This window comes from Boleophthalmus pectinirostris, unplaced genomic scaffold, assembly GCF_026225935.1.
Source record: "Boleophthalmus pectinirostris isolate CB_2022bp ecotype Guang Dong unplaced genomic scaffold, ASM2622593v1 HiC_scaffold_18, whole genome shotgun sequence".
NCBI classification, from domain to species: domain Eukaryota; kingdom Metazoa; phylum Chordata; class Actinopteri; order Gobiiformes; family Gobiidae; genus Boleophthalmus; species Boleophthalmus pectinirostris.
In genome coordinates, this window is record NW_026571133.1 from 26,515,419 (window position 1) to 26,535,510 (window position 20,092).

Below are 20,092 nucleotides of genomic sequence, written 5' to 3' on the forward strand. Positions count from 1 at the left end.
AGGACAATAACCTGCTACGACAGCTCTATGCCATAGAGTTTGTGCGCTGTGCACAGCAGTGTCCTCCGGGCAGTGCTACACTCAAGTGCAGGAATGGCTAGCGCATGTATCCACGACATGATACAAGAACATTCTAGCCTTTAATCCATCGTTATGTGGACGAATAAGAGTAGGCCTTTAATAAAACAAATGTTTAGGTTTAATTATGTTATTATTCGTTCATAAGGCATAAGGTTATTTTCTGATCTATGTTATAATGTTGTTTTGTCATCAGCAACAAACTCGGAGTTGTGTTTTGCATGTAACCCTGCATATATAGGCTGTGCTATTCTCTACAATAAAAAACAACTCTATTCCACCTTGTGATGTCTTGTGGTAATACAGGAAGTGCTCGACTCCATACAGTAGTTTAGTTAGCCCTGGATTAGTCCATCTCTATTATACAAAAGGTAAAAGCAAGGAGTTAACTTAAGAAATAAAGATTTGTGACATCACAAGGTGGAACAGAGCATTTTGAGCTTTACAGATGTAGACAGACTAAAGAACAGTGCGATGCAATGACAATGTTTCAGTCTCAGAAGTGTACGTCACAGGCTACACTAGAATCATGTACCAATAAGTGAAATACCGTAATATATCATTATAACAGTCTTCTCTGTGAATACAATTTCGTTGCAGCAACAGCAAAAGGAGGACAATGAACTAGACTAGATAAGAATTTTTTTGCCCTATTTCAATGCACACAACATAGGCCTTTTGCAGCCTGCAATTCTTCGGAATAGCCTGTGACTAAGGTCATTTAAAATGAAAGTTCTTTAGTTCTATTAGCCTGAGCGTAATATTGCAAATAGGACTATTGCAGGTGAAAATATTGCAATGGAAAACTGTGATAATATCGTACCGTTAGATTTGCGTATGGTTACATTCCTATTGTACACTCGAAATTGCCAGGAAAACAACAAAGCCTCTGTGCTCTTCGCCTATAGTTTGAACAAAGGTTAAGGCATTCCACAACCCAAATCACTGTGGCCACACCTGGCTTATGTTAATGACTGAAATGCATTTCTGGTTACTCATCAACTTGGACAACTACAAACATTAAGGCGAGACACTGCAGATAAATAGGAAAATTATCTTAAATTTAAAGGGATCACTTTGAAACGTCTTCTGTAGTTTAATTAGATTAGTGCCTAGTTTTTCATCATGTAGGCTAACTGTAGTTACTATTTGTCAACGAAAACTAACAAACAAAAGAGGCGACAAACTTAGAATTAAACATAACTCAAATAATCACCTTTGGACACCATAGGTATGTTTTTTACGCATAACATACAACAAACTCAATGTCCAGATCCAGAGATGCATTTATCAAGATTTATTCCAAGTTTAACAGGCAAACAACAAGCATACATATTCAGGCCTACTTGCTGCCTCTCCTGTTAGCTGATAAAAACCATAGGCCCACCCAGGTGCATTCTGGTCCTGCTCTACCAACCTTTTTTATCCCCTAGGTGCCATATGGATTATACCAAAAACAGAAAAGGTGCTAAGGTATATTATAACAAATTAGACTAAACAAATTAGAAAAGATATTAACATAGCAAAAATATATTCTGCAAATTAACTAAATTAGTAAACTAACTGACATAAACAGAAAGCAAGTTTTTGAATGAACAAAATAAGCAAATAGCTCATACAGTAATGTTTTCATTAAGTCAATAAATAAGTTTCACATATTTAATTGGGACATAGGCCAGTAGCTAGGCCATATGAAAAATTATTAAAGCCCAAATAAAACAGCAAAATCAGTTAATAACCAAAGCCCTTTCTTTATTTGACATTTATAGCCTATAGTTTGCCCATGTTCCCACTCACTGAGCATTAACAGTAAAGGTATAGCCTATAGCTTAAATAACATTAATAATCTATGACTTGATGTATCTAACACAATAACAACAAATATAATATTAATAAGGCATGAATACCACATTTAACTTGCATGTGCAGCATAGGTTTCAATTTTACAGTTTTTTTAAACCAGTCAAGGCCATTCATCCAAAATATAGCCAATACAAATATCGTATCATATCATAATCAACATGAAATATGTATAGAAATATGTATGCATACAATTAATTAATCTTCACCAGAATTAAAAAAAAAACAATCATATAGCAGAACCTGTTTGACGGTAATGGCAAGTGGCCATGAGGCAGCACCAAGCAGAGCTGCAGACATGAGGAGTATTCACAACTCTTTCAACAATAATTAGTCAGATCTTAAAGCAAATAGCAAATCCTTAAAGTGGGATGAAGACCCCCAAGACATCTTTGAACAAAGTGTGTTTCACATTTTTAAACACCTTGTCAATGTTTCCAGTGTCGGTCGCACAGGTGTAATGTGTGTAAAAAGGTTTATCCCGTTTGCCATGGCTATCCACAAACATTTGTCGTATGAATGTTTTTGCTGCTTCAGCATTACAATTTGGCCCTGAAAAAAGACACATATGAAAAGAAAAATACTGCAAGAATATTTAATCTGATTTGAATAAGACATTCATCACACTAAGGGGAAAACAAAAGTGCATAAGCCTACCGGTGTATTCTGGGAAGTATGCCTTCAAATGGGACTGGGCAATCTTCTCTTCTAGTAAATCGATTTTATTTAGAAATAAGATGGTGGAGGACTCTTGAAACCAAGGATATGAAAGAATAGTATTGAATAAGGCAAGACTTTCTCTTAGTCGATTCTGTTGAATAGAAGACAATATTAGGTTAAACTTGTGGCATTTAGAGTTACAATGATAAATTGTGTTGTTCTATAATGTTGTAGTAGTCAAGAATTACAGTAGAACTACAAGTCTGAGCTTACATCATTTTCACTTTCATAGAGATTTTGGTCATATTCACTTAATGCAGTCAGGAATATAACTGAAGTGACATTCTCAAAACAGTGAATCCATTTCCTTCTTTCTGATCGCTGACCACCCACATCAACCATCCTATACCAAAAAACAAAACAACAGTATTGGCCCTAATTAAAGAACATCCTGTCACAATAGTATAATTGAAATGCTCTCACTGGCCACATTATTAAATTAATCTGCTTCTAAATTTGAATCACCATGATATTCACAAACATATCTTTATGTGCCTGTCTGGGATCAGAGCTCCTACTGGTGAAACTAAAGCTGGGGTTAAAGTTATAAGTTATGGACCTGATATTATGTGTTCTTAATAAAGATGAAATTGTTATTTTTTGTAATGGTTTGTTTTGGTTTGTGTAATGTATTTCTTTTAAATCATAAATTTTAATGTAGGCTACATATCTAATAATATGACCAGTGAGAGTCAGGTGTTTGTGTAAAAATCACCTAAAGGTAACTTTTAAGAAGTCAAAGGGATACTCTATGATTCCTGTTGTGGACACTCGAACTCTCAGGATATCTTGGACAGATGGGATGTATGAAGGAGCCGCGATCCTATCCAAATCACTCAGGTAACTAAAACATGTTTTGAAAACAAAAACAAAATAATATTCAGTACATGTAAAAATTATTAATATTGTGACTACTGTGGCCTAAGTAATACAAACATAAGATGGAAATCTTACTATTTAGCGTTGTCATTTATCTGGTATTCTCTTCTGCGGTCATAGCACATTTGAACCCCATGATCATTCCACACTTTTCTAATGGCCTCCGCCTGCCAGGGCTCTAACGTGGACACTGTGTTCATCTCCACTTGGGACAGTCTCTGTGAATATGCCTGACACACACAAAACTGTCAGAAAACAACTTTTTTCATGACTTTCATAACTTTTTTTTTTCTTTTCTTACAATGTTGTTGTCATCGATATAGTTAATTTTCAAGGTCCTCATGGCATTGATGAGTGCCTGGATTGCTGCCATAACATTCTGATACACAACCCGTTTAAAGACTTTCCTATCATCTTCATTGTATCCTTTACCATGGATGATCCTCATCTGTTTAATGAAGGTGCTTTTTCCACTTTCTCCTGTGCCTGTGTAAACAAGAGGAAACAGAAAATACACCGCTAACACCAGCAAAAATAGCAGAACCATAGGTGACCTCAAAATCCTTTGCTAGATTCCAGTTTAGTTTATGTTTGAGGTACATTCAGTTTAGTTCGTGACTGCAAAGAGATTTGGTTCAATTCGGTGTGAATCACCACAGTAACAGACTCCCCTGCTTTGGACCAGGGTAAGATCTGGTTAGGTCCTCATTTTTTCAAATGAATTTGTTAATCAAAGATGAAGAAAATAAAATGTTTTGATACAATACATATTCATGCATTTCATACATTTCAATATATTTAATAACAAGTCTAATTTTGAGTTAAATTCACAAAACTTGTTCAAAGAATACATCAGATGTATGATTTGATTATCATTTGTATCACATAATCATTAGCTTTTCACCTAAACTGGGGCAGGACTGTGAAATATGGAGGTTTTATGGTTTTCAGCTGGGTTTTAAGTTATTTGTTTCTCAAAATCTGTTAACTTATAAAAACAGCTATGTTTTGTTTTGTTTGTTTGTTTGTTTGTTTGTTTTTTACTGTTATCACCTCCATCTGTGTCCCTGGGGTAGTCCCTCCCTCTAGCCTAACTTGTATTGGCTGAGCCGTGCGACTGTCTGCCTGATCTGTAGGCTACAGGAGCAGCTGCAGTCATCAATGGCTCTGGGTTTGACAGAAGATTCATATCCAACTTCTAGCAACACATAAACCTAAAGTTACTCAGTTTGCTGGTTTGGTCTTATCAACTGAGCACTAAATCAATGGGCTCTATTCACACTTACGTCACACGGCACAAATCAGGGAAACATTTGGAAAGATGCAATTACAACTTCCGGTGAACATACCGACTGTGATAAAACTGTAAAACCCATTGAAGTAAATGTCATCAGTGGTAAAATGAAGACTGCATACATCTGTGCTGTTTGGAATCATCTTGAATTTGGCGCCTCATCTCTTCTAATCGCATGTACCCAGTGTGCTCAGAGTTGTGTGTCAGTGGGGAAATGATGAAAACTGAGGTCTGGTTGTAATTGTTGATTAGCCAAACATAACGGAATGCTACATTGACATGTAAATGAAGAAAACTGAGCCATTTCCTAATTTTTCCTAGATTTTGTCAGACTAACTACCGTGAACAGAGCCTGTCGGAAGTCATAATTGCATCTTTCCAAACGTCTTCCTGATTTGTGACATAAGCGTTATTAGAGCCTATTTGAGTCAGGGTTGAATTAATATAACTCTGAGTAAGTTCAACCGGCTTCTAGCAACACGCCTTTAACCATTATTTGACAATAATTTTAAGTAATGTTTGGCACTGAATTATGCTATTACAGATATGACGGAGGGGGGGAGGATTTGGGGGGATGAAACAGAGGAAATTAAATGCAATTGGTTTGTCCCTGAGTTTTTGAAACCTCAGCTGCCAAACAATTTGGAGAAGAGCCATGTTCAGCCAAAAAACTATCTTTAAGAAAACTGATGGAGAAGTCTATATTTTTGTATGGTTTTATTTTAAACAAACACATAAAACATTAAAACCTTAAACAGCACTAATTACACACAGTTCTCCTTGAACAGAACACTGCATCTCCCTCTGCTCAGTCTCTTCTGGTGCTCTGTCTGTCTGGTGCTGTGTAGTTTTCATATGTAAATGGTTTGATTTTGAAAAGGAAACAGGAAGTAGTATGCACATACACATCTAGCTTAACCTTGCGAATTGATGCATAGAGCAGTCTTTTCTCTCACGTGTTGGCATGTTGGTTGAAAAAGAAAGAGGTGTGAAAACCGTCGATAATCTTCTCTTAATCTTCGGGTCAGTTTTTTTTTTTTTTTTTTTTTTTAATTCATGGAAAAGTGGTGCTACCAGTCTTGGTGTCCACTAAGGTTGATTAAATGATGCCTCCCAGTTGGTTGAATTGTAAGCATCTACCACTCCATACAACAGATCCTGGTTATATTTATAGTTACAACCTGTAGGCCTAGTAGACAAAGGACTACATGTTGGAACTATAAATGTACTGTGCATGCTTTTATATTTTCCTAATTTAAAGTTCACATTTAAATACAATTACCTGGGTCCACTGGTTATAGACCTTTTTTACAACGGCTGGAAGTGCTGTGATGTAAGGTCAATGTCACCTACGTTAATCCTTTTCTATGGCAAAATATCTGTGGAAATGTCTTGCGTATTTTCCATCAGCTTCATAAATCTGTCCCATCAAAAAATCTTCATTCAACGAGGTCAACGAAGTACATAGTCTGTCCATGAAAAATGTATCCACAACTATCAAGGTAAGAAAGACAAAAATGTAAAGGCTAACAATGACTAGCATTAGTGACCTCCTGAGCACAACAAACATTATGGTCATGAATAAAACATAAGTAGGCTAACTTGTTAATTCAGACTGATTCTACAATTACAATTAAAAATCAATTTCATGATGTAGATATTAGCATAGACAGAGAGATTTGTGCAGTTTAAATGCGAGACATCTGTAATCTGTAGAAACATCTGTAGCATTCGAACTGCACAAATCTCTCTGTCTATGCTAATATCTACATCATGAAATTGAATTGAATTACTTATTGTTTTTTACTATTATTTTTTTTTCTATTATTTATTATTACTTTGTTAAACTTATGTTTTATTCATGACCGTACCGTTAGTTTTGCTCAGGAGTAGTTCACTAATGCTAGTCGTTGTTAGCTTTTAAGTTTTCATCTTTCTTACCTTGATAGTTATAGTTGTAGATAGATAAATTCTTCAGGGACAGAATATATCCTTTGTGGACCTTGTTGGATGAAGATTTGGTGACGGATAGGCAGATTTATGAAGCTGGTTGACAATACGTGAGACATTTCCACAGATATTTAGCCATAGAAAACCATTAACAGGAAATTCCACCAACCTACAGTGGGGCACTTCTGGCCATTGTGATAAAGGTCTATTGCTACACTCTCAGCTCCTATGAACCAAGAAGTCAAGACATGTATATACTGTATCTTGAATTAGGTTACAAAGTAAAGCATGGCGAGCCAGCAGGGGGCTTTGAGTAGCAATAACGTTAGTATCCCTTAAGTTTGCACTAGTACATTTTCACCAATGTTAAGGTTCCAAATTGTCATTATATCAGCTTTGACAAATACCCTTGTAGCTTATTGAGTTTTTGAAGTAATTTGGGTCTATTAGCAAATTTATCAAGGTTTGAGAACAAACTTGAGAGTTTTTCAGTAAAGTTGTGAACAACTTAACCCCTTTGAAGTGCAGAGGAGCATGTAGTAGTGGAACACATAGTCAATAGTTCAGACCCCTCACGCATCAGCAAAACTCCATTTTCTGGTAGTCCCTTGCTCAAAATTTGTGGGTGACTGTGACACTTGGAGAAGCAATACTGAATGCCACTTAGCTGATCCCACTATTCTCAGTGCACAGCTTGTAAGGTTGATTGTCAATTATTTACTGCCCCCTGACTCGACTATAGTCAAGTCATTTAAAAAGCTTTCCTAGACCTGTTTGCCTCAGTTTATGCTGTAGTGAAAGATCTGGATGCGCTATTTACTCAGTTTCTCAGGTGAGAAACCTTCTAACTATCTTCAAAGATTACAGATACTGTTGAGCTGGATCATGAAAATGAAAACAATTTTCCCTCAAGCTTTAGACAAACAACTCTTAAAGCAGTTCTGTGGAGATTGCTGGAACAATACACTGATTAATGCACTTCAGTTGGAGCAAAGAAAAGATAACACACCCATTTTTCCAGAGTTCCTACTCCTTTTAAGAATAAAGGAGGACAAACAAACTGCACAGGCAAACAAAATGAAACAACATTTGGGGTTTTACAAACCAAAAGCTATGATGCACAAGTATGAGGGATATCTTTCAGACAAATGATACACAGCTGTCCTTCCCGCAAAGGAAAAGAAGAAAGAGAAACAAAAAGAGAAAACCAAAAAGACATCAACTCCAAAATCTACCGCAGAAGCGACACCAGCAGCACTTAAATGAAAATCATGGTACTGTTTTCACTGTGGCAAGGATGGGCATATTGCCATGAGCTGTAATGATCCCCCCCAATCCCACATTACTGTCTGCAAAGAGAACTCCGTTATAAAAAACAAAAAGCTTGGGAAAAAGAAAATCCGACCCCTGACAAGCAGTTAAACTCAACAGTGTTGTTATTGGGGGACAAACAGAAACAAATGAATCAGAATGTCCCACAAGTGAACCAAAAACAAAACCAAAAGCTAAAATCAAAGAACAAAGAGTGACACAGAACAGCATGTTACCAAAAGGTCTGGCTGGAATAAAAGCACTACTAATGTTAAAGTTAACATGCATTGCGTGCTACTGGTTTGTAAGTAACAACCATGTCCCAGTCCTTGCTTGTTCCAATAGTCTCATTCCATTATTAACTGGAACTAATACTAATACTAATAGACCCATTTTGTGATCAGTTCTGTGATGACAGTGCCCTCCAAACCAGTCTGTACTGTGGCTATCACCAAGTCTTGAAAACGATACAGTTTAGACACAAACAGAGTTCACATGGTTATCTGGGACTTATAAATCTCAGAAATTATGAGTGTAATTCCTGCTGGTCAGAAAATAGTGCTAGAGGGATGCAAATATTGACAATGCAACAAATGAAAAATGTGTCCTAGTTGAGCAGCCTACAGTGTCATCCTTTCATTTGCATTGCCTATAGTCTTAGTATAAAAGAAAAATTGGGACATCTGATTACGTGTGAACTATTGTCATTTAAACATACATATGATCAAGGATGCGTATTACCAAATTTTGTCCTTTTCAGCCGTTAGCGGGTCTGAATGTTTTTCTGAATGGATTTGAAAAATTAATATTATTAAAGAAATGACAGAGTGACAAGGGAAAAAACAGAGTTTGAGTGACCTGTCAGGTTTCAGTAAGGCGCCAAGCTTCTTCTTTCCATTAAGTGCTGGAAAGCACTTAATGGAAAGATGCATGGGTGATATTAACTTGCATCTAAGAACTAACATCTAAGAACTTGTGTTCTTAGATGATATAATTGTCTTCAAATACACTAGAAGAACACATAACCCATTTGAAGAATGTCCTCAATCGCTTGTAAGAAAAATTATCACCTGAAAGTGCTTTGTTTTTTAAACATCACTCCGCATATTCTCACTTGAAGCAGTGTTAAGACCAATCCTCAAAAGTCCAACAAACTTAAGACCTGTTTTCACAGTGATTATCGATAATAATCCTTGTGATATGTCCTAACCAATGCCAAGCGAGATGCAACTACTAGTAAGTAGATGATGATGAAACACTTAGTGACCTATCAGACCGTAAGTACAGTGTGGCGGCACTAGCTGCATTGCAGAGCACAGACCCATCAGTGTAGTCATTAAGTTATGTTGACAGAAGAACTACAATTAAACACACTACATTGTTTCATAATAGACAATATAATAATCAACTCGTCTTACCACAAACTCTGAGAAAACCAGTAAACCACAGGTTACATAACGAAATGGACCATGTAGGAGGCAAAAGAACAGTTAACCAGACCTTGCTTCTATTGGCCAAAGATAGCTCTAGATGTTGAATCCAAAAGCGCAATCTCTGTTTTCACAGCAAACACAAACTAGCTATCATGGGAGTCTAGCACTTATGTTTTATGTCCAAAAAAAGTTGAAGATATACCTTTGTACAGTTAGTCCTGAGGATCAAGAAAGGTGCTTGTGCACTCCATCAAGACTTATTGCTCCCTTGCGTATTTTTACCAGAGAAGGATGAGGAAATGGTAAAACCACAACAGGCCTCAAAGCGCAAAATAAGGTACACTCCCATCCCTCCAGTGGAAAATCCTCCTGACTCAGATAAAAATTGAGCCTTGAGTATAGAGAACACAACAACATTATAAACTCTTTAGATTTAAAAATGACAGTGGCCCAAAAAGGATTACTACATACCTTGATGGGAAACAGACGAACAAAAATACTATCCTTGGAGTGGACAGTTTTTACCCTAGTTTAATTTCAAACATTCCATTTGGACAATTCCGACACCTCAGGAGAATATGTGACACAGACAAGGAATTTGACACTCAGGCTCACGACATGTATGCAAGATTCCAACAATAAGGAAACAGAAAAAGAACTCTCAATAATGCATTATTTAAGGCTAAATCCACTGAAAGGTCTTAGCTTTTCAAAAAAGAAGTCCAAAACAAAAAATAACAATAACATATTGTGTTCAGTCAAATATACTAACCTTGCATACACGATCAAACCTATCATTAGGAAAAACTGGGACATTCTCCAGTGACCCCTCCCTTGCCACTGTTGTACCTGAACCTCCTATTTTTGTTATCCGTAGAGCACTAACTAAGGACCAACTGGTAAAAAACTACTTACCTTTTCAACAGAAGCCATTCTTCACCAAACCAGTTGGAACATGCCAATGTGGATCCTGCAATCACTGCAGCCATATAAATAGGTCTACTTCATTCAAAGACTCCTCCCGTAGAAAAACATTTAAATGCAGACATTCTGCCAACTGCAATACAACTCACAGTGTTTTTGTGGAGGGTTTGATATTGGAAGGACCAAACAAAGACTATGGGACAGACTCAATTAACATAAATATTTTGTCAAAACAAAAATCCAAATTACTTCAACATTTTCAATCCTCATATCATATCAACACTGTCCTATTAAAAGTGATTGCCATAGATGTCATCCCTCACATCATCAGAGGTGGTGACAGGTTTAAAAAAGCTCTCACAAAGACATTTTGGATTGAGACTCTTAAATCTACCAAGTTTCCTGGTCTTAATGAGGACCTTCATTTTTCCTTGTAATTATTTACACACACATGGGAGGTTGTGACCATCTACTACAGTCCTGCTGACTTACATTTATTGTCTCATTCACCATGTTGTGAAAATATTTCTTGGGTTGTATTATTAAGTTCTATTATGACTATTGTTATGTAGGTTATTGTATACCCCAGGCGCGCCCACTCTTACTGTTACATGCTCTTGGCCCTATGTAGTTTTAAAGTGGGTGTTTCCTGTTACACCTGTCTTCTATTATTAAATAAGGTGGGGCTATTGTATATTGTTAAAAAAAAAAAAAAAAAAAAAACATAGTATATTTTTTTAATCTGATGTAGTAATATCATGTTGATTATCGTCATCTCACGTGACTGGTGTAAGATGATTCTACTGTTTAAGTCACCTGTTGCCTTTTAGAATCTCCACAATGCCGTGAAGCAGACCTATTAAGTCGAAAAGCGCAGACGTCCCGTTTTGAAACAAACTTCTGACTTTTATGCGCCTTGTCAGTGAGCCTCAGATCCATCAGTACAACTTTTTTAAGGCAAGTTTTGGCTCTCTCTTTGTATATGGTCACGTCATTGAAAAGTACCTGGCGCTTTTTACAGTTTTGTACACAATTCCTGAACCAATAAAGCACGTCCTTGTCTGCCTTTAATTGTCCAAATAAGACTTTGTATTAGCGTACATACTTCTGTACGTTCAGTCAAAATCTCGTTGTGTACAACAAGTGCAACTATAGTACAAGAAAGTACAAGGAAAGTACAAGCAAAGTCTGTTGTTAGTAGGCGCTACTTTAAAATGGGATCCTTGCGTCCCTTGGAGAGAAAAATGCATTTTGGATAAACGGACGTTTAAGTTACAGTGTCGTATATAAATCCATGGACGCAAATTGATTTAATTAAATAGGCTATTAAAACAGCTTTCATTGCAGAGTGGACAATTTTGTTGTTTCCACATGAAAACAAAAAACTGAAAAAGGTTTTGCACAGTGTCTCCCTTATTAAAGTCAAGACCAGCGTGTAACGCGTTAACCCAATCAAACCTTGCCAATTTATAATAATCCTATTGATTACTCAAAGGGGGCATTTGGAATACGATGAAAACGTAATGACAAAAATAAACTGATAAAGAATAGCTCAGTTTAGTGGTAAGTTTTAGACACTGTGATTTGTCTCTCCTGGCAGGTAGAATAGGCCCCCTGGATCCCGGCGGCACCACAAAGGAATCAGATATTTTGTCTCACCTAAAAGTAGCAGCTTTAGCTCTTTGTAGGAGTTCTCCTTATCCCTCCGAAGTTGTCGCTCAATTTCTCGGTGAATTTGAAGTCGTTCACTCTCTTCAGCAGACAGACAGCACTTGTCCATTACGGCCCAATTGAATGTGACGAATGAACGAAGCTGTCTGTGGTACCGTCAAATAAAGGCTGACGGTAACCCCTTTTCTGATCTCACAGTAGAGCGTCCCGGAACAGGTGGAATTCTTCCTTGTACAGGATCCAGTTCGGGTGCATTTCACATTCCTCTGAGGCGGAGAGGCGGGTGCAGTGCACAAACGCATGACTTTTTGAGCACCGTATTCAGTAGCTTTGTCATTCTCTTAGGGATAAGCAGTTTCGTTTGCTCCATTGCGCCCCATAGCCTACTGAGGCGAACTGTCGAGGATGGGACTTGGTCAGACCAAAAAACAAAAAACAAAAAAAGCCCAAAATAAAATAAACAAATAAATAAAACTAATATATATATATATATATATATATATATATATATATATATATATATATATATATATATATATATGTGTGTGTGTGTGTGTGTGTATATACACATATAGTTATATATACATACATACACATACACAAGTAATTAGGTTCTCTCGCTATATATATATATATATATATATATATATATATATAAGAGAACATAATTCATTATAAGTTTGTCTGTCAATTAGAGAAACTGAGACTGCCTCATGTAAGGGGGCACCTTGTGTACGGTAGGCCTACACATACTACATTTTGAGAAACACTGTTGTACACGGAGATCAAGTCAACACAATGTATTAAAAAATAAATTTTAATTTTCCAAAATTAAAGTACCCTCAGCATACAGTCTGACAAATACTGAATACTGGGCAAGAGAGGTGTTGTAAACAGTGTCCCTTAACACCTGGAGCAGGGATCTTAAATTTTTGTTATACATCATGCAGGCCTAAATCATTCTCTACTTTGAAGTTAATTATAAATGTACAATACAGGACAAAGAACAAAAAGTGAAAAAAATAAAATAAAAAAACATCAAACAAACATCACTGAATAGTAGTGGGCGATGTATATCAAAACTAAACAAAATGTGAAATTGACAGCTGTACATATATGCTGCAAATCAGTATGAACGGTGTTATTATTAGTGTTTCTATTACCCTGTTGCACACAGTTAATATTTCCATCAGTATCTCCACTTTAACAACAAAAAACAGCATATATAACCACATATGGAGCTCATCTCTCCATCCGGTGCATGGTGGTAAGAATACAGTGCAATGGGAAAGAAGTTACTAAATAAAAGTTTCTAATCATAGCAAAAACAGTGCAACATACTTAGTAATCTTATCCAACAAAAAATTTAAAAAGTACATTTTTGTTTGCATAACTGACTGCATATCAGGCAGAGGAGAATAATTTTAACCACACCACCTTATTGGAAATAAATGGTACTGGTGCTTGGTTCTTGTACATTTTCCCTTTTACTCAATATTTATGCACTTAGAATACTGAAAAAACATACATTGCATAGTGCATACTATAAGGCTAGCTCCTCATCTTGATTTTTATTAAAGAATAAGGAATGTGAAAAATACAAAGTACATTCATTTTCTGCCTCAGATTATAGTGTTCAGCAGCTACAACATGCAAATGGAAGAAGTTCAGAATTCCCCTACTGACGGTTCAAACTTAAGTAGACTGCATAGCTGCAGTTTTAAACTAAGTTATACACACTAAGGTTGGACTGCAAAATGTGATCTTTCACTACACTAAAGACAAATCGAATATTGTTTGTGTCTGTGGCACAAGTGAAGTGGGAGTAGATCCTTTTCTGATCTGGCTGAAAACTAAGAAACATATTTAGAATAAATTCACTTGCTGCCTTGGCATCTTGCTTTGGCCCTGAAACATAATAGACAAGTGAAATTTATTTTGAAAACCAAATAAAGAAATATATGTAACTTACCAGCATATTTAGGAAAATAGTCAACTAAATGTGAATACATGATTTTCTCCTTCAGCAGGTCAATTTTGTTGAGAAACAACATCACAGAAGCCGAAATAAACCATGGACTGTGCAAAATTGTCTGGAACAGTGCCATACTTTCTTCCATTCGATTCTTAAAAAAACACAAAAGCAAAAACAGCATACACTGATACAAAGACAAGGAGCAATAACATTCAGGAATCTGTGTTAGACAAAAATTATAGACAAAATTATATAGACAATCCAGTTTGAAATCAGTACAAGTAAAGTGCTCCCCCTGCAGATTTAGACATAATACTACCACAATGACAACTGTGAAGCAGTCTGCCTTCTGTGGCCATGTAAAGGAAATGAGCCAGAGGTGGAAAAGGACTGCATTCCATTATCTGTAAAAGTGCCGGTAAACCTTTACAAGCAAAAGTAGTTCTGAGAAATTATGTTGCTATACGAACTACTGTAGTAGTACTGAAAGTACGTTTTGCAAATCATTTTAACTAAGTGATGATACCTCTGAAGTTCAAAAAATAAATAGGTTACTTCCAAGAGACAAGATGCAAATTGTATTTTGGTCCTATTCTGTTCAGTCCACTCTGTATAAATAATATACATGTTGTAAAAGATTAGATTAAACATGTTAAGTTAGAATGGGTACATTGGAAACAAACATTAAATTTGCCTATATTTTGTTTATTAATTATCTACAAAGAAGAATAAGCCATCCAACTGAAAGCTGGTGGAAACTGCATATAATGTTAATGACCTCTAAAAGATGCAAATAACTCTTCCACAAAAGTACTTTTTTAGGAATGCAGTGGAGTAGAAAATGCTGTATTTATTTTTCAAATGTAGAGTACACCACTAGATTCCAGGTACATTAATGCTGTCTCACAGTGTGCCAGCTTTAGCCTGGTAGAAGAATACCAGAGAGCACAGGTGAGCCTGAACAAAGGCCAGGTGAGGGGAAAGGGGAACAGGTTTCACATCTGCCATCTACTTGTAAATTTTTTTATATATAAGGCTATAAGTAAAGTAAAAATTACCCTTATGCCAGAAAGTCTATTTTCTGCATGTTGTAAAATAAAACTAAGTACCTGACTGGACCTGAATTAGGGAAAGTAAACCAGTGTCTAAACAAATGCATCCAGTGATTATAAATATAAAGAGGACAGAAGTGTTGTCTTACCACGCTGTCAGATTCTATAAGAACCTGATCATACTCGCTGAGAGCGGCCAGGAACATGATGGATGTGACGTACTCAAAACAGTGGATCCACTTCCTGCGCTCTGAACGCTGACCACCCACATCCACCATTCTGTTAAAGCATAAATTAAAGGTGATAAAAATGTTCTGGTGTCACCACAAAATCAGTGACTGTTCCTTAAATAATTATTAATGCTGTAAGATGAGCTATTCAACTACATTTTCCCTTGGGGCCAGAGGTGCACAATGTGTCACCACAAAATATCAAACAAAACAAAATATTCCCAACACTACATCTGTTTCAGTTTTAATAACAGTAGCAACATACAGCTATTCTCATTTTTTCTAAAAAATAAATAAATACAAAAGGCTTCACCAATATTATTTTGTAAAATTACCAATCCAGTACTGAACCAGTTTTAAACTAGGTCTAAAGCACAATAAAACAAACAGAATAAAACTAGGTCTAAACATGGACTAACTAAACCAATCAACAAGAGAAAATATTTTAATATTTGGAAAGTGGAGTGCAGATTTGATGGTTTGGAGTGCCTGATCTGGCCCCTGGGTAAGTTAAAACAGATCTGCTGTCACAGCAGCATAGCAAGATCTCACCTGAACACCACTTTTTCCACATCAAAGACATATTCTATAATACCGGTTGTGGGAACTCTGACCCTTAGCACATCCTGCTGAGTAGGCACATAGGCAGGGTCCCCTATTCGGTCCAAATTGTTCAGATAACTATAGGAACACAACAAATAAAAATATATAAACAAAAATATTCATTGAGTTTGTCCCATTTATTTCTTTTACTTATGTATGTAAAAACTTACTATTTTGCAGAGTCAGAAAGTTGATATTCTCTCTTTCGATGATAACATTCTTGAACCCCAGGATCACTCCACAAGCTCTTTATGGCATCTACATGAAGCTTTGAGAATCTGTATATTTTATCTATATCCACCTCAATAATTACTTTTGCATGGGCCTGGAAAAACAAAATATACCAATATATCTGAACAGTGCAGCTCCAGACTCATCCAAGATCTTGATTCAGTGTAATGTATTTAAAGCCCAACTCCCAGTAATTTTAAATGTACCCCTCATAATATTATACAGTAACAAACAATTATGATTATCTGTAATGACCTTTGCTTGTAGCAAAATTTCTCTAAATTTTCTTAAATCTTAAAATTACCTGGTAAATACTTAATTTGATTTGAATGTATGAATGTATATGAATTGAGTTTACAGGGCACATTTAAACACACAAGCAGTAATATCTGAAAGATGAATTGCATTTAAATTGTCAAACTAAAAGAAACAAATTCATTTTTCAATGGTTGGTAAAGTTTAAACTAGATATAGATGCGATATTTGGTTGTTTGTAATTGCGACCTCTGTGATTTGGCAATTGTGATTTTGCTTTGATTGCGATATACTGTGATAGCCCTAGCAAGGCCAGGAGTACTGATTAGCACATAGCATGAATGGTGCTGTCTCACTGGGACTGGTGCTTACTGCTAGAGTGAATCACAGAGCAAATACATGTCACCACATGCCTGGTGTGCATCATTATGTTTCCAGAAGACAGCATTCTCTGTAAAAGGACAACACTGAGAAAGCAACACTGCTAATCTAAACACATGACAGGAGGACTTTGTCACAATGAAATACAGGCTCACCTACAGGCATATAATAGTGTAATGTGTACACAGTGAGGGGCTAGCTGTAAATGCTGTATTTACTGAAAACAGAGGAAAGTACCTTGTTATCCTCAAACATGTAGGGGATGTGGAGTATATTCATGGCCTGTATGATGGTTTGGATGGCTGTGAATATGTTCTGATAGACCAGCCTAGTGAAGTCTCTTCTGTCCTCTTCAGAATATCCTCGTCCATGGATGATTCTCATCTGCTTAATGAAAGTACTCTTTCCGCTTTCTCCAGTTCCTGAAAATCAATAAACATTACCAACTGTAATGCACACAAGGATACCTTTTATTCATATAGACTCAAGGCTTAAAGTATGGCGTCAGTATTACAAAATACTGTAGATAATGGTCTTTTTTGAGGATTCCCTGATAAAAGAGGAAGAATGTCTTCAGAAAGGAAGCCAAAACACTGCATTCATCATGCAACTCAAACATTGCTGAATATGTAATAGGCCTGTCCAATCGCGTAATAAAGCAATAAGATTAGGCCTACAACTACATTACATGAAGAAGCTGTAAGAAAATTGCATATTAAGCTGGAATAGCATATGCACGAGAATGGCTGGTCAAGTTTTAAGCGACTTGAAATTAATGCACATGAGCCAAAAAGCTGATGCGACCCAAACTTGAACTAAAAGACCTAGAGTTAACGGTCTATTCCAAAAAAAAAAAAAAAAACAACTCGCTTGATGTGCAGTGGACACATCTCTGGGCATTAAAACTTCTTATCACATCCTTGCTGTACAACATTAGCTCTACGTTTCATTGAGAAAGAATTTGGGAGAACATGCTTTCGATCTTTACCCAGCAAAAGAAGTTTGAACTCCCGGCGAGCGTTCTTCTTGTCTCTTCGAAGTTGTCTCTCAATCTCGTCGCTGATTCTCCGAGCTTCTTTAGCCTCTGGATTGAGGCAGCAAGCCCAGACACAACTCTGGGTCATTATCCTCGTCGCGCCGAAGTCCCGCAGATATTAAGACTCAAAATCAACACTGCAAAGTGCAGGAAAAACAACTTAGAGCGCTGCGTCCTTTGGATTAGCACTATACGAAGTTGTAAATTGTTGTTTTTTTTTTTTTTTACCTCACTCAGTCGCTCTCCGGGCGTGGTGGATTGTTTTTTAGCATTGAAACTTACATACCTCTAATAACTATTTTATAACATCTTTAGTAATATTCTCACGTCGTTTTCTTCTCCCCAAACATTCAAAGCTCCCGACCAGGTCCTGTGAACGGCAAAAGTGGAGCATGTGACCAGGGCAGCGCGCTAATGGGAAACCACATGGGCTTTTGTTATTGCATTATTGGACGACATTTCCGGGTATAAACAAACTCGACACCAGCGACCAGTTGTTGTTAGAATCAAGTTGAACAAGCGTGTAAGTTCTGAGCGGTATAATCCAAAATGCACTGCGCAACTATCCAGTCCACGCTGGAAAGCTTCTGAACTTTCTGTCAGTTTATGGCAGAAACAGTGTAGCCCACTGCCGCACCACAGATAAGACTGACATTAGCACGGAGCAGCCGATAGAAGGCACTCTAGAAGGAAAAGAGGTGGAGCACAGGCAGTTTTTTGAGGTTCACAAAAAATGTAAAATACCAGTTTCAAGTAGGCCTAGTCAAACGCCAGCCTTCACAGATCATTAGGAAGATGACAATAAACTGTAGCCTACAAAAAATTAAGTGACTCCATAGAGCAATAGAGAAATCCATCATTGCTTTTATCTATTGCTTTGATACATTTGATATTCACGAAACCATATGTTGATTTTAAATTAAATATAGCTTTAAAGGTAACCATTATAATACGGATATATTATTAATAGGCTACAAAAATGGACAAGGCCACGTTGCCTATGTTATAGCCTAATTTGTTGTCTTGGTTCTCAAAGCAGTATGAGCCTCACATGAGTCTCTCATTTGGGTTCACAGTTTAGGCCTACTGTAATCCAGTTAGTTAAAACCTAAAAGGACTCTCTTTGATCTGAATCGTTACTACCTAACCCCAGCACCTATACTTGTTTGAGGCCTGTCCATATACTGAGAATGAGAAAAACTTGTATGTGTCCTCTACATACAGGTTAAGGCAACGTCAATTCAGTTTCTGTTGTGATTGTAAGAGCGCAGGCTACATAGTTCCTTTATACATTCAATGAAAAATCAAGTTTAATTAGGGCTAGTGCTGTTTTAAGCGAGGTCTACGATGTGGAGTTAAGGAAGGTATATTTCTTATTAAAGCTCTAGGTCTACACTGCTCACAGCTAATTTACTCCTTGTTGGTTTGTGAACCTCTAACAAGAAGGGAAAAACCCTGAAAAAAGTTTCACACTGGTATAAAAGCCCCATGCTTAAAGTAGCCTTTTAAAGGAACAGCTTGACTTGAACGTCCAGCTCCGCCCCTGCAGGTATGTCTGATTGAACCACTATTCAGAGCAGAGGAGTCTTGTAAAGCAGAGGGCCTTTGTAGCACACGGGTTACAATGCATTACAATTTACTTATAAAACAAATTTGTTTTAGTATTTAGTCATGCTTAGACAAACACAAATCGGGTTATGTGAAAATTCAGATTGGAAGACTTCTACCCGCCACCAGCATTACCTTTTTTCAGACCTTTTTCTTTGAATCACCACCACTGCCTTGACCCTGAGGGAAGATTCCTGCCTCATATCTAGCTCTGCACCTCTAGTGCACTCTTGTAACGGTTTAAACGCCATATTCCAAATTAATGTATTTCCTTGTTTGTACACATTGGTTTGCTGTGTGACTTTTGTTTTTACTCTTTGTGACTTTTATGTATCCATTTGCTTTAAATGTTGGCCAATAGCACCATATTGGCATGGTTTACCTGTGGGGAAATTGCTACAATAATTTCTACTTAAATGTTCAAGCTGTAATTAAGGTGTCAATTGTTCTGCCACATTGTACCAAGTTACTAACCTGGCTTTTGTTTTCTGTTGAGAAAAAGCAGCAGTTGGGAATGGTATTTGTGAACAAAAGGGTAAGCCTCTGGGCAGTGGTGCCCAAGGTCACAGCATCAGTCCCAAAGAAAGTGTATAATACCTTC

At 36.8% G+C, this 20,092-nt stretch overlaps 2 protein-coding genes across 2 annotated transcripts; both read right to left on the reverse strand.

Moving 5' to 3' along the window:
- Positions 1-1,366: 1,366 nt before the first annotated feature.
- Positions 1,367-12,397, reverse strand: LOC110157430 (guanine nucleotide-binding protein subunit alpha-11-like). Its single transcript, XM_020921767.2, has 7 exons — positions 12,109-12,397; positions 3,839-4,023; positions 3,613-3,767; positions 3,374-3,502; positions 2,872-3,001; positions 2,596-2,749; positions 1,367-2,490 (listed from the first exon to the last, which is right to left on the reverse strand). Exons 1-7 carry the CDS (start codon positions 12,227-12,229, stop codon positions 2,300-2,302), a joined length of 1,065 nt encoding a protein of 354 aa, XP_020777426.1. The 5' UTR covers positions 12,230-12,397; the 3' UTR covers positions 1,367-2,299.
- Positions 12,398-12,921: 524 nt separating this feature from the next.
- Positions 12,922-18,535, reverse strand: LOC110157385 (guanine nucleotide-binding protein G(q) subunit alpha-like). The gene is made up of 8 exons (XM_020921716.2): positions 18,112-18,535; positions 17,836-18,020; positions 17,085-17,269; positions 16,151-16,305; positions 15,930-16,058; positions 15,297-15,426; positions 14,093-14,246; positions 12,922-14,028 (listed from the first exon to the last, which is right to left on the reverse strand). Exons 2-8 carry the CDS (start codon positions 17,969-17,971, stop codon positions 13,841-13,843), a joined length of 1,077 nt encoding a protein of 358 aa, XP_020777375.1. The 5' UTR covers positions 17,972-18,020; positions 18,112-18,535; the 3' UTR covers positions 12,922-13,840.
- Between the last annotated feature and the right edge of the window lie 1,557 nt (positions 18,536-20,092).

Bases quoted from the DNA above. Each gene is read 5' to 3' on its own strand.
- LOC110157430 (XM_020921767.2), bottom strand. From the start codon at position 12,229: ATGGACAAGTGCTGTCTGTCTGCTGAAGAGAGTGAACGACTTCAAATT. The intron at 3,768-3,838 runs GTAAGAAAAGAA...TGTGTGTGTCAG, and splicing joins ATATCGATGACAACAACATT to GCATATTCACAGAGACTGTC. The intron at 3,503-3,612 runs GTAAGATTTCCA...AACATGTTTTAG, and splicing joins ATAAATGACAACGCTAAATA to TTACCTGAGTGATTTGGATA.
- LOC110157385 (XM_020921716.2), bottom strand. From the start codon at position 17,971: ATGACCCAGAGTTGTGTCTGGGCTTGCTGCCTCAATCCAGAGGCTAAA. The intron at 14,247-15,296 runs GTAAGACAACAC...TGTTTTTTTAAG, and splicing joins TTATAGAATCTGACAGCGTG to AATCGAATGGAAGAAAGTAT. The intron at 14,029-14,092 runs GTAAGTTACATA...ATTATGTTTCAG, and splicing joins CTATTTTCCTAAATATGCTG to GGCCAAAGCAAGATGCCAAG.